The following is a 12,302-nucleotide window of genomic DNA, read 5'->3' as shown; positions in this document are numbered from 1 at the left end:
GGCAGGGCATGGCTCAGAGAAGGTTAGGAAGAAGAGACATTAGATCATTAACAGGTGGCCCCCAGAAAACCAGTAAAATCATGCAGGGAAACAGAAAGAGGCAGAGGGGCAGGGAGACTAATGAATCATTCCTTTTATTTTGATTTAGAAATGTGCCAAAGTCAGTGTTGTTCTTTTCTAGTGTTATGATTTTCTAAATCCAATTGGTCTGCCAGTTTTTTTTGGATAAAATGTAACAAAGAAAATAACGCGAGTCCTGAGTGTAATTCAGATGTAGGTGAAGGCATACAGAGGTTAAAAGACTGCATATGTCAAGCAAGATATCTTGACAGTCCAATAAGACATGTGCATAATTCTCCTTAAGTAGAACATATGTTCATTTAAGTTTTTTTTTAAATGCAGTTGCATAATAAGCATGGCCACAGAGACAGAGGGAGAATGTAACTTTAGCTTGGCTATCCAGTTTCACCACATGCTTCGAAAACAGAAGTAGAGTTCATTCTCAAAGGTCAAGCAAATTAGGCCAGAGTCCGGAATAGGTTCATGCCCCTGAAGTGCTCCTCTATGGTGAATACAGACACTGAAAGTGACAATTCTAACTAACACTCAGAGGTTTTGGACAAGTACCAATATAAACAATACATTTTATCGAGTTCGTGAGTAAAAAAAACAACATTAAAATAAAGACAAAACAAATTAAAACTGGAATCAACTGCACCTTTAATAACATACTATCGAAATGTTACAAAAGGCAGATAAAAAGGTACAATTGTATTTAAAAAAAAAAAAAAAAAACATTGTGACATCGTGGTATTTAATAATACTGTCAGTTAAACTCGTGTTTTAACTCTTGTTATAAGCTATCCATAGTAGCCTAGCGAGATATCTGTGCTGATTACAGAAGACTTTCTAGCCAGTGACTCCAGAAACATATTTAACCTACACATCTTTGTTCACAAGGCTAATTGTCGGCAAACAGCTGTGAGCATCCTTTGAGCAGGGTGATCACAGAGCAGTGTGTATACAGCCTCCAGAACAAGGCAGGGCATGGGACAGTACAGAGAAGAGTGCATGGCTTTGAACACAGGGATAATAAAATCACTGGTACGTCGAAACAGTATTTTGTCACTCGCCAATGCAACATCAATCTGTCAAAGGACAGAAAAGAGTTCCTATATGCATAGCTTTTAAAAGAGGCAACCACTGGCAGTGTATAGTTTAACAATGCTAACAAGGACATGACATGAAATAAACAGCCAAAAGCTAATACAAGTACAGCAAAACCTGAAAAAAAGCCTTTTTTCTTTCTCAAATAAAAACACACCATTGGCAAGTTAAAATGTAACAATTTTGCAGGGAGTAGCCTATCTCAGCGATAACAAGGTGATATAACTTTAAAAAAAAAAAAAAATTTTTTAATTGTTCCTGTGAAGTTACAAGGCCGAAATGTGCTAAAAACCTGAATAACTTGTCCATTTGTAGACAGACAGACATACATTTCCTCTTGGTAAAACCTCTACCTCCAAATACAAGTTTGCATGCATGTGCTGGTGTGGCAGCCAGCTCACTGAGTATTCCTATGTTTATCTGACTGTGCAGCTGAGATGGGATTGGTTGGTAGGGGACTGGGATTGGTTAGAAGTGATGCAACAGAAGACAGTGAGTTAACTACTAACTCATGGTGGTATAGTAGTACAGTAGTAGTAACGCTGGGGAGGCAGGGAGGCAGGGAGAAAGTGTGAGAGGGGAGAGCCCATTGCAAACAGCCGGAGGACAAAAGGCACTGAGGAGGAGACAGACAGGAACAGGAAACCCCGGACAGGAAGAGCATCATCAGTGAGTCAATAGCTTAAGCCGCGTGATCCAACTGACCAGTAGCGAGGGCTCTGCAGGGGGGCGTTTGGAGGCGGGGGCTACGGGGGTCTTTTTGCTGCCCAGGTCATGGTCCTGGTAGGGGATGGTGGCGCTGTTGTGGAGGTCCTGGTTGGCATAGTAGCGGCTGCCCCGGATGTGGTCCACCCCTCGGACCAGCTGCTTTTCCCCCACTGGCCTGTAGGGCGGCGCCACTGATGGGACCTCCTCAGCAATGGTGGGGATCCGCTCGTTGCTCAGGTATCTGTACAGGAGATCCTCACCTGGAGGGGAAATGCACATCTTTAGTACAATTATCTTACAAAAAAAGTAATACTTTGTACAAATGCACGTTATTGGCCATATCTTCAGTAGGCCTTAAATGTATTATAGAGAAGCACTGTCCCATTAAGAGAGGAGGACTCTGGATCTCTACAGCATGTGTTGGCTGTGGAGGAGAATTGCACAGGCATCTCAGCCAATTAAAACATTCACCCACTCCTCTACCATTGTAGTATAATTGGGTCTCCAGCAGAGAGACTGTTTGAAAGCTCTGTCTGTGCATTCATAGCCATGTGTCTGTTCTCTCCAAGGAGACCAGAGGATGAGGAACTGATCTTGTTGGTGTAAACTCTATTTAATCCAATCCAGGCAAGAGCTAGAGTATGGCTCTCAGTTGACACTAATCACATGGTTCATTCATTGGTAAATTAAGCAGAGCTACCATGCCTCCAAGGTCATTGGAGGGGTGAATTCTATAATTTGTTCTCATGTATTTAGCTGTTGAAGGTGTGAACTGGATAATCTGATTTAGGTTGTGGTTAATTCGATTTCTGGTGGTTAAGTTGTAGTAACTGCAGTAACTCAGAAGATGGGTCTATGGTGTGTGTTTGTTACCTTTCCGGCCTTGTGTCCAGGGCTTAGCAAAGGTGTCTGCCACTCCAAGACAGGTGTCCACTGGCATGGAGAGGGGGCGGGGCTTACCTAAGCAGAAATACAAAAAGTTAGAATATTTTGGTTGACTGGTTTGAATATTGCCTTGAATTCTATAACAAGTGGGCCTTGTGCGTGTGTGTGTGTGTGTGTGTGTGTGTGTGTGTGTGTGTGTGTGTGTGTGTGGTTACTGTTGGGGTAGGATACTACTAACCACGAGACGAGTTGATGCGTTCCCTCATCCTGGGCTGAATTACATTGGCCTCGATGGGGTAGGCCACGCCCATCTTCTCGTAGTCTGCGATGGTGAAGCGTTTTCGACTCTCCAGGTCCAGGAAGGAGTTGGGCGACTCTGAACCCTTTGGTCTGATCTTACTGATGCTCGAGTACGAGCTGATCTTACTGATGCTCGAGTACGAGCTGATCTTACCCTCTCTGTGGACAGAAAATACTGATTAGCATCAATGTCCCATTTCATATAGGTGAGAGCACAAGGAGGGAGATGAAAAAAAAATGTCAAATTTGCTTTATGCTTTTTTCAGTCCCTAACTAAAGTTGCTGTGGATATGAGAGTCCACTAAATGGCAAAAAAAATATGATTCACTATCTGGTAAACATGGTGAATGCAGCAACAGCCTGGTCACTGGCATACATGGACAGAGAGGGAGAGAGAGATACAGCGAGAGAGGGAGGGAGGGTGTCTGGGGAGGGAGATGAAACAGAGAGGCTGTTGCATAAGGTCTGTCTGTGGCGTGAGCGGAGCTGGATGGAGACGGCACAAATTAATGTGCTCTGCTGTGGGGGTTTATAGGCAAGAGGAGAGTGGCGAATGATCAGGGGGCTGAACCACTCATTATCCAGACTTCAAAGCCAGGAGCATGGAGCTGGAGAATGAGTGTAGGCTGTCTGTGGGCGCACGGCTCCCTCAATGCAGGGTTACAGGGGCCCACACAGACCCCTGACTTACCCTGTAGCATAGGGCCAGAACACAGAAAATTCTAACCTATAACTTGAGCCTAAAATTTTTCCTGGTAACCCTCCTGAGCATAGTGTACTTACAGGGGTACACATCTTGGGGTGTAGGGTACAGAGGGGGGAGGGGGAATGTACAGGTCTAGGATGGCTGGTTTCTCCTTGGTGGAGCTGTCTGTGGAACAGCCTGGAGACTGGGTTTTGTTCAGGGAAGGGGTGCTCTGAGAAATAAAAAAGAACAAAAAAATACAAAAATGTCAGAAAAATGCTCCCCTCATAGGACCTATTATAATTGACGGTGGGCAAACAGCCGAAAGCCTAGCGACATCAAATGGATAAATGTCTTAAGAGGTGTCTACTATAAAAATCTAAACATAACTTGTTGGCAAGGAAGAGTGTTTCCCCATTTGTCATATCCTATAGTCTACTCTAGCCGATGACTTTTGTCTTTTTAAACTTCCAACATTCATTACAATAACGGATGGTTGATTACCTAAAGTCTCTTCTGCTGTATTTACATACCCTAACCAAGTCATTCTAAACACTACTTGTTAGGAAGGAGCTGGATTATCCTACATACGACAGGTCACTGACTAGGTATCCCCCTTCCCCTTATTATATTTGCCGATGGCTCTTTAAATCTATACAACCCTATTTAGAGAATCAAACCACGTTTTATTGGTCACATACACACATTTAGCAGATGTTATTGCGGGTGTGGCAAAATGCTTGTGTTCCTAGCTCCAACAGTGCAGTAGTATCTAATGAATGGAAGGATTTTGAGGATAATCCAAAATAGCTGCAGCAACATAGTTTTAAGAAACCATACTATTCTACCACAGCTTATGGAGCTATTTTAAAACCACACTACTTGGTAAATTGACCATGTTCAGTTTCACTCTGCATCAAACAAAGTAAATACTGGTACGTCTACGCTCACCTCCTCCCCTATTACCAGGATACCTGTAGAACCCAGTGTCACTCCTGAATCACTGTGTGTGATCCACCATTGTTTAACACACCGACGCCCATCTCTTATCATTAAACCCAAGATGTCGTGCTTTGATTCCTGACACCCTGTTCAAACACGGTGGTGGACAAGTCCAGAGTGATCTGGTATCTTGGTGATGAAAGGTTCTTTGTTATGTGAAACCATCTATGGTCTGATATTATGTGATGTGATTTTCCCAAGGCAGAAGCAGCCTCCAGAGGCATAACGAGGCAGTGCCAGGACCAGAGCACAGGTTCGGTTACAACAACCTATTGTTCCCTTTGGAGCCCCAGTTACTGCAGTCATGGCTCAGGTGCATTGCTGTGGCAAAGAGCTTAGCCAGATCCTAATTGTCCCCATATGAGAAAAGTGGTGAATTGGATTACCATTACATAACTTTATTAACACAGGATTTGTTTGGACCCTCAGAGACTTGATTCTCCGCTAACGCAAACCTTTGGGGATTGAACGTTCTCAAAAGAGGGTGTACCCAAGCCCTTTGTGAGCTGAATCACTGAGCGACCTATTGAAATACTTGTCATCCATGGAGACTGGCTGACTAACCCCATCAATACAGGCCATACTGAGGATTCCCACCCTACTGCTGGATATTGATCTGATTCTACACACACCTACACAAACCACTTCCAAAGCAGCTATATTCTCCACTGAAGGAGATGCTATCTCCTGTCTCTGCAGACTGACTCACAGACTGCTGGCTGCCACTACTGATGACCCAGTCTGAGTGACATCGTCACCAGTGTGTGAGTACAGTAGCTGTTGTTTTATTTGGATGCCATCACTGAATGGAGAACAGCTTTGCATTGTCCTCAGCCCTGCAGCTTCCGGGATATTTTCCTCCAACTCGCAGGCTGGTTCCTACACTTGTCTAGGCTTGTTACACTCAAACATTTCTCCATACTCCCTCATGAGTCACATCCAACAAAAGGTAATATGAACAATAACCTAAACACTGCCTTGGTAAGAACACCAGAGTAAAAGATTAAGGGGTTTGGGGTTGACACCTGCGCCATGGGCGGTTTCCAGCGCATGTTCTTGAGAGGGGCAGGTGTGAACCCGCAGGTGCCTGTAGGTCTCTTCTTCAGCAGCAGGACTACACCTTTAGGGTCCTCTCTCAGCTTCCCCACCAGGTTCTTCAGCTGCCAGCCCACCTGAGACAAGGCACAGCAGCACAGATCGATCAGTGTCAGTACATCATAGCGGAGGACAACAGAAAGAGGCACAGCAAGAAACTAGGAGGAGACTTCCCCCTGTGAAATCATTATGTCACACTGTAGTCAGGTCGACTGCATGGAACACATTCCAACTGCTGGAACCTTTCTCTGTGACAGGTTTCAGAGATAACAGGTGCCGGGCGCTCACCACTGTCTGCTGGTTGACCTGGATCACCTCATCACCCCCATGGATCTTCCTGGTCATGTCTGCCGGGGACTGACAACACAGAGAGGAGAGGACAGGATTAGTATACAAACCCCCCTAGTTCAGAGACAACGCCTTCATGTAGTATTAGCCCCTGGATAACTCCACCTTCATCTGTTCGCTCTGTCATCAGAAGTGCCATATATGGGCTTGTTATGAAACAGACCACTTAATAAGCCCCTGAGGAAATATACGTTTTACATAACTCTGACTAAACAACACAAACGCCCTCTTTATGAATACGTCGTCACATTATGCATGTGAATGTCAAAAGGAATGAATGAGTCATATGATGAGTTAAGGTTTGATTCATCCTTAACGACTGGGGGCATGATAATTGGGCTGGAATAGCACTGCTGCCAACGTTCCTCTGAAGGAGGATGCTTTACTGTTCAAAGTTTGTGATTCTTAAATGGATGATGAAGACAGGAACAGCTATATTATTTAACCTCTTAACGCCTCCCTCTCTCCACTGCTTGGTAAGGAACACATTTACACTGTTATCCTAGCTCAGTGGTAAACAGCATATGCCCTTGAGCACCCTCAGAATGGGAGGGGGGGGGCAGGTTGGGTTGGAAAGAAAATGTACTGTTTGAAGCCCAACCTGAACCGTCTCCCCATCAGAACTTGGCAACTATTGTTTATGCATAACATTAAGAGTTTCTATACCAACAGGATGTATATTGAACCATGAGAAGTGGATAAGACTGACAAAAAGGTGCACGTTTACACTAACTGAACAAAAGGAGCAAGGTGCGTTCACTAGGATGGTTTTCACAAAGATCTACTAATTTGTTCCTCTGTGGCCACCATACTTACATGCTCTGTGGTCCCCGTGATGACATGAAGTCCATCATAGGTGGATTTGATGTACATACCCTGTAGGAATATGAACATAAGGAACATGAATTTCTGAGACAGTTTGAACTTGTGAGAAAGTTGAGGTGCACTACATAAATGTAGCTTGTAATTCAGTGGGTTTGGGGTTAAACTGGAAACTCCCATGCAGCATTCCTCACCAGTCCCTCCCCAGGCTTGATGTTGTTGAGCTGAACTTCATCCAAGCATGCTGATTGGCTCATCAGAGGGTCAGAGGTTGTTCTCATGGTCTGGTCACAGATGCTGTTCAGAACCTTGGACTGCAATGAGAGAGGGGGGAGGAAACCCCTTTAAGCAAGACAGGAAAACCAAACGAACAACCCAAAGAATGAAAACAAAATATCATGGAATTTCATTAATGCACCTCATCAAATTAATTTGATTTAATGTCCTGTCACGTGATTGTGTAGCTACCGCCTGTCACCAAAGAGGTGTTATTTCTTTGGCTGTCTGCATTCAGTCAGTGTTAGAGAGGTGGCGGTCTGGTGACGAGAGGCCCTGTCTTTCAGCAGCAAGTCTCTGGGGAAATTATCACCCTCCCCAGGGAAGAGGGGTGAGGGGGAGAGGAGTGGGGGTGAGGGTCATTAATGTCACCCCCCACCCCCACCCCTTCTAGGTCATTATGGACAATCTCACCACTTTGTCATCATTAGTGGGGGCATTTTAGTGACGCTCAGAGAATAAAGAGCTTTTTCTTCTCAGGCGAGTAACAAGCATCATGTCTGAACACTCACAACAACACAGTTGTGCCTACATAGAGATGTGGACAGTCAAACGTTAAATCAAACTTATTTTAGCTCTAATTGAATTTTCGGTTAACCACACAAGTCTATAACCAGATCACTTGACAGGAATTTGTAAAGAAACAAGAAATCACTGAAATGCTACTATTCACCATTGATTGGGACCAGGCTGTAACTAGAATAGTTTTTCCGGGACAGTTCATTGAACAACAAGTTCGGCATGGAGAAGACTCTTAACAGAAGTCTAGCTATTTTGTGTGTCTGCAGCAGAGTTCATCAAGGGTGTCAGAGGGGGGCCTCCCGAGTGGTGCAGTGGTCCAAGGCACTGCATCGCAGCGCTTGAGGCATCACTACAGACCTGGGTTCGATTCCAGGCTGTGTCACAGCTGGCTGTGGTCGGGAGACCCATGAGGCGACGCACAATTGGCCCAGCGTCGTCAGGGTTAGGAGAGGGTTTGACCAGATGGGATTTCCTTATCCTACCGCGCTCTAGCGACTCCCTGTGGTGGGCTGGGCACCTGCAAGCCAACCTCTGGGTTAAGCAAACAGTGTGTCAAGAAGCAGCGTGGCTTGGCAGGGTCGTGTTTCGGAGGGCGCATGGCTCTCGATCGCAGCCTTTCCCGAGTCTGTAGGGGAGTTGTAGCGATGGGACAAGACTAACTACCAATTGGATATCACAAAGAGAAAACAGGGTAAAAGTACCAAACAAAAATGATTACAATAAGGTTGCCAGAGGGAAGAAGTCCAGTGTCAGCTCAGAGTCTGGAGAGTGTCAGGGACAGGAAACTGATTGATGGCCAGGGTGCATTTTACACACCTCTTTTACCAAAGTGCAATAGCCCCTGCCTATACTATTAACGCTGAGGGAGACTGCCCTGTAAGCATGTCACCTAATCGCCATGTAACGGATTATAGAGCTCAGTCTCCCCAAAGGTTCAAACAGACTTTCCCGGAGGGCTACCATAGAAAGCGGGAATGTGGAAACAACAAAGAGGGGAGATATACTTACAACATCCAGGATCTTTTCCTCCATCTCGTAAACAGTGCAGTTCTGTGGAGGAGGAGAGACATGTTAGCTGGGCTGCATCTCAATGCTCCACGTCAAAACACAGGAAGAGGTTATTTGACAGCAAAGAAAGTAAATAAAAACCATGTATAGGGGATAGGCAAATATGTGATCAAATATCCAGATATACACTATATACAGTTTAAGTCAGGAGTTTACATACACCTTTGCCAAATACATTTAAACTCAAGTTTTTCACAATTCCTGACATTTAATTCTAGGACAAACTCCCTGTCTTTGGTCAGTTAGGTAAGTTAGCCTTCCTCAAGCTTCCCACAATAATTTTAATTCATTTCATTCCTCCTTGCTCACTCACGCTTTTTCAGTTCTACCCACAAATTATCTAGAGGATAATTGTGATGGCCACTCCAATACCTTGACTTTGTTGTCCTTAAGCCATTTTGCCACAACTTTGAAAGTATGCTTGGGGTCATTGTCCATTTGGAAGACCCATTTGCGACCAAGCTTCATCTTCCTGACCGATGTCTTGAGATGTTGCTTCAATATCTCCACATAATTTCCCTACCTCATGATGCCATCTATTTTGTGAAGTGCACCAGTCTCTCCTACAGCAAAGCACCCCCACAACATGATGCTGCCATGCATCACGGTTGGGATAGTGTTCTTCAGGCTTGCAAGCCCCCCCCCCCTTTTCCCCTCCAAGCATAATAATGGTCATTATTGCCAAACAGTTATATTTTTGTTTCATCAGGCCAGGGGACATTTCTCCAAAAAGGTATGATCTTTGTCTCCATGTACAGCTGCAAACCGTAGTCTAGCTTTGTTATGGCGGTTTTAGAGCAGTGGCTTCTTCCTTGCTGAGCAGTCTTTCAGGTTATGTCGATATAGGACTCATTTTACTGTGGATATAGATACTTTTGTACCAGTTTCCTTTGCTGTTGTTCTGGGATTGATTTGCATTTTTCGCACCAAAGTACGTTCATCTCTAGGAGACAGAATGAGTCTCCTTCCTGAGCGGTATGACGGCTGCGTGGTCTCATGGTGTTCATACTTGCGTACTATTGTTTGTACAGATGAACGTGGTACCTTCAGGCATTTGGAAATTGCTCCCAAGGATAAACCAGACTTGTGGAGGTGCCCATTTTATTTCTGGGGCCTTGGCTGATTTCTTTTGATTTTTCCATAATGTCAAGCAAAGGAGGCACAGAGTTTGAAGGCAGGCCTTGAAATACGTCCACAGGTACACCTCCAATTGACTCAAATGAAATCAGAAGCTTCTAAAGCCATGACATAATTTTCTGGAATTTTCCAAGCTGTTTAAAGGCACAGTCAACTTAGTGTATGCAAACTTCTGACCCACTGGAATTGTGATACAGTAAATTATAAGTGCAATAATCTGTCTGTTAACAATTGTTGTAAAAATTACTTGTGTGATGCGCCAAGTAGATGTCCTAACCGACTTGCCAAAACTATAGTTTGTTAACAAGAAATTTGTGGAGTGGTTGAAAAACGAGTTAACGACTCCAACCTAAGTGTATGTTTATTTTGATGTATTTTACCTTTATTTAACTAGGCAAGTCAGTTAAGAACAAATTCTTATTTTCAATGACGGCCTAGGAACAGTGGATTAACTGCCTTGTTCAGGGACAGAACAACAGATTTTTACCTTGTCAGCTAGGGGGTTCAATCTTGCAACCTTTCGGTTACTAGTCCAACGCTCTAACCACTAGGCTACCTGCCGTAAACTGTAAACTTCAACTGTATACACAAAAGTATGTGGACACCCCTTCAAAATTGTGGATTTGGCATTGTCAGCCACACCCATTGCTGGCAGGTGTATAAATTCTAGCACACAGCCATGCAATCTCCATAGACAAACATTGGCAGTAGAATGGCCATATTGAAGAGCTCAGTGACTTTCAACATGGCACCGTCATAGGATGTCACCTTTCCAACAAGTCAGTGCATCAAATTTCTGCTCCGGTCAACTGTAAGTGCTGTTATTATGAAGTGGAAACATCTAGGAGCAACAACAGCTCAGCCGCGAAGTGGTATGCCACACAAGCTCACAGAACGGGACCACCGTTTGTCCTCGGTTGCAACACTCACTACAGAGTTCCAAACTGCCTCTGGAAGCAACGTCAGCACAATAACTGTTCGTCGGGAGCTTCATGAAATGGGCTTCCATGACCGAGCAGCCGCACACAAGCTCGCCGCCATTCGACTCTGGAGCAGTTGAAACACTTTCTCTGGAGTGATGAATCACTCTTCACCAACTGGCAGTCCGACGGACAAATCTGTGTTTGGCGGATACCAGGAGAACGCTACCTGCCCTAATGCAGTGCCAACTGTAAAGTTTGGGGGAGGAGGAATAACGGTCTGGGACTGTTTTTCATGGTTTGGGCTAGGCCCCTCAGTTCCAGTGAAGGGAAATCTTAAAAGCTACAGCATACAATGGCATTTCTAGACAATTCTGTTCTTCCAACTTTGTGGCAACAGCTTGGAGAAGGCCCTTTCCTGTTTAAGCATGACATTGCCCCAGTGCACAAAGCGAGGTCCATACAGAAATGGTTTGTTGAGATCGGTGTGAAAGAACTTGACTGGCCTGCACAGAGCCCAGACCTCAACCCCATCGAACACCTTTGGGATGAATTGGAACGTCAATTGCGATCTAGGCCTAATTGCCCAACATCAGTGCCCGACCTCACTAATACTCGCGGCTGAATGGAAGCAAATCCCAGCAGCAATATTCCAACATCTAGTGGAAAGTCTTCGCAGAAGAGTGGATGGAGGCTGTTCCAGTAGCAAAATGGGGGGGGGGGACCAACTCCATATTAATGCCCATGTTTTTTGGAATGAGATGTTCGATGAGCATACCTTTGGTCATGTAGTGTATCGGACTGTGGGAGATGGACAAGGCCTAAAATAAACAGCTTTCTGAGTCAAATTACATCTCTATAGAAACTTGGGGACAATATAATTGCAGAACTTGTAGTGGGGTTTCAGTGTAAATAAAGGAACCTTACATCTAGAAAGCACAACTTGGTACATTGTAAGAACCATATCCTCTAACTTCAAGGTGACCAACAACCCACAATCACCCCACACTTTTTTTTTAATGGGGAATATTTCTTTGGAGACTTCAGTAAACAAAATACTGTTTAGCACTGGGTTCCCATGTATTTGATAGATAGGCGAGCCTCCTGCAATTACAATAACGAAACAGTAGCTGCTGTGTGACTACCAGGGGGGGTGGAGAAGTTGGGAACATCCTATAGTAACTGCTGTGTCATCCACAGACAGAAGCCCCTCGGCCCTGGCCCTCTCCCAGGGTCCCCCTTCCCCAGAATGCAGCTGGGCCTGCCTGGGCTCACAGCTGAATTAACAGCCACCTACGACAGCTGGAGGACTTGGGGCCTGTGGTCCGGTGGTGAAAGGACCCCCGGTTATGGCTGGTCAGAGGGGG

At 44.9% G+C, this 12,302-nt stretch overlaps 1 protein-coding gene across 1 annotated transcript in view; it reads right to left on the bottom strand.

The window, feature by feature from the left end:
- Positions 1-700: 700 nt before the first annotated feature.
- The window catches only part of LOC135525996 (connector enhancer of kinase suppressor of ras 3-like), a 54,830-nt gene continuing 43,228 nt past the window's right edge, over positions 701-12,302 (bottom strand). Inside the window, exons 5-13 of the mRNA XM_064953999.1 lie at positions 8,819-8,860; positions 7,207-7,326; positions 7,007-7,066; positions 6,131-6,199; positions 5,773-5,919; positions 3,844-3,977; positions 2,999-3,219; positions 2,749-2,835; positions 701-2,135 (exon numbers count right to left, since the gene is read on the bottom strand). Of these exons, the coding sequence (XP_064810071.1) occupies positions 1,834-2,135; positions 2,749-2,835; positions 2,999-3,219; positions 3,844-3,977; positions 5,773-5,919; positions 6,131-6,199; positions 7,007-7,066; positions 7,207-7,326; positions 8,819-8,860 (1,182 nt within the window). The 3' untranslated portion in view covers positions 701-1,833. The remainder of the gene's footprint in view (positions 2,136-2,748; positions 2,836-2,998; positions 3,220-3,843; positions 3,978-5,772; positions 5,920-6,130; positions 6,200-7,006; positions 7,067-7,206; positions 7,327-8,818; positions 8,861-12,302) is intronic.

This window comes from Oncorhynchus masou, chromosome 32 (assembly GCF_036934945.1).
Source record: "Oncorhynchus masou masou isolate Uvic2021 chromosome 32, UVic_Omas_1.1, whole genome shotgun sequence".
Taxonomy (NCBI): domain Eukaryota; kingdom Metazoa; phylum Chordata; class Actinopteri; order Salmoniformes; family Salmonidae; genus Oncorhynchus; species Oncorhynchus masou.
The sequence above is the reverse complement of the archived record's forward strand: the minus strand, read 5'-3'. Positions and strand labels throughout refer to the sequence as shown.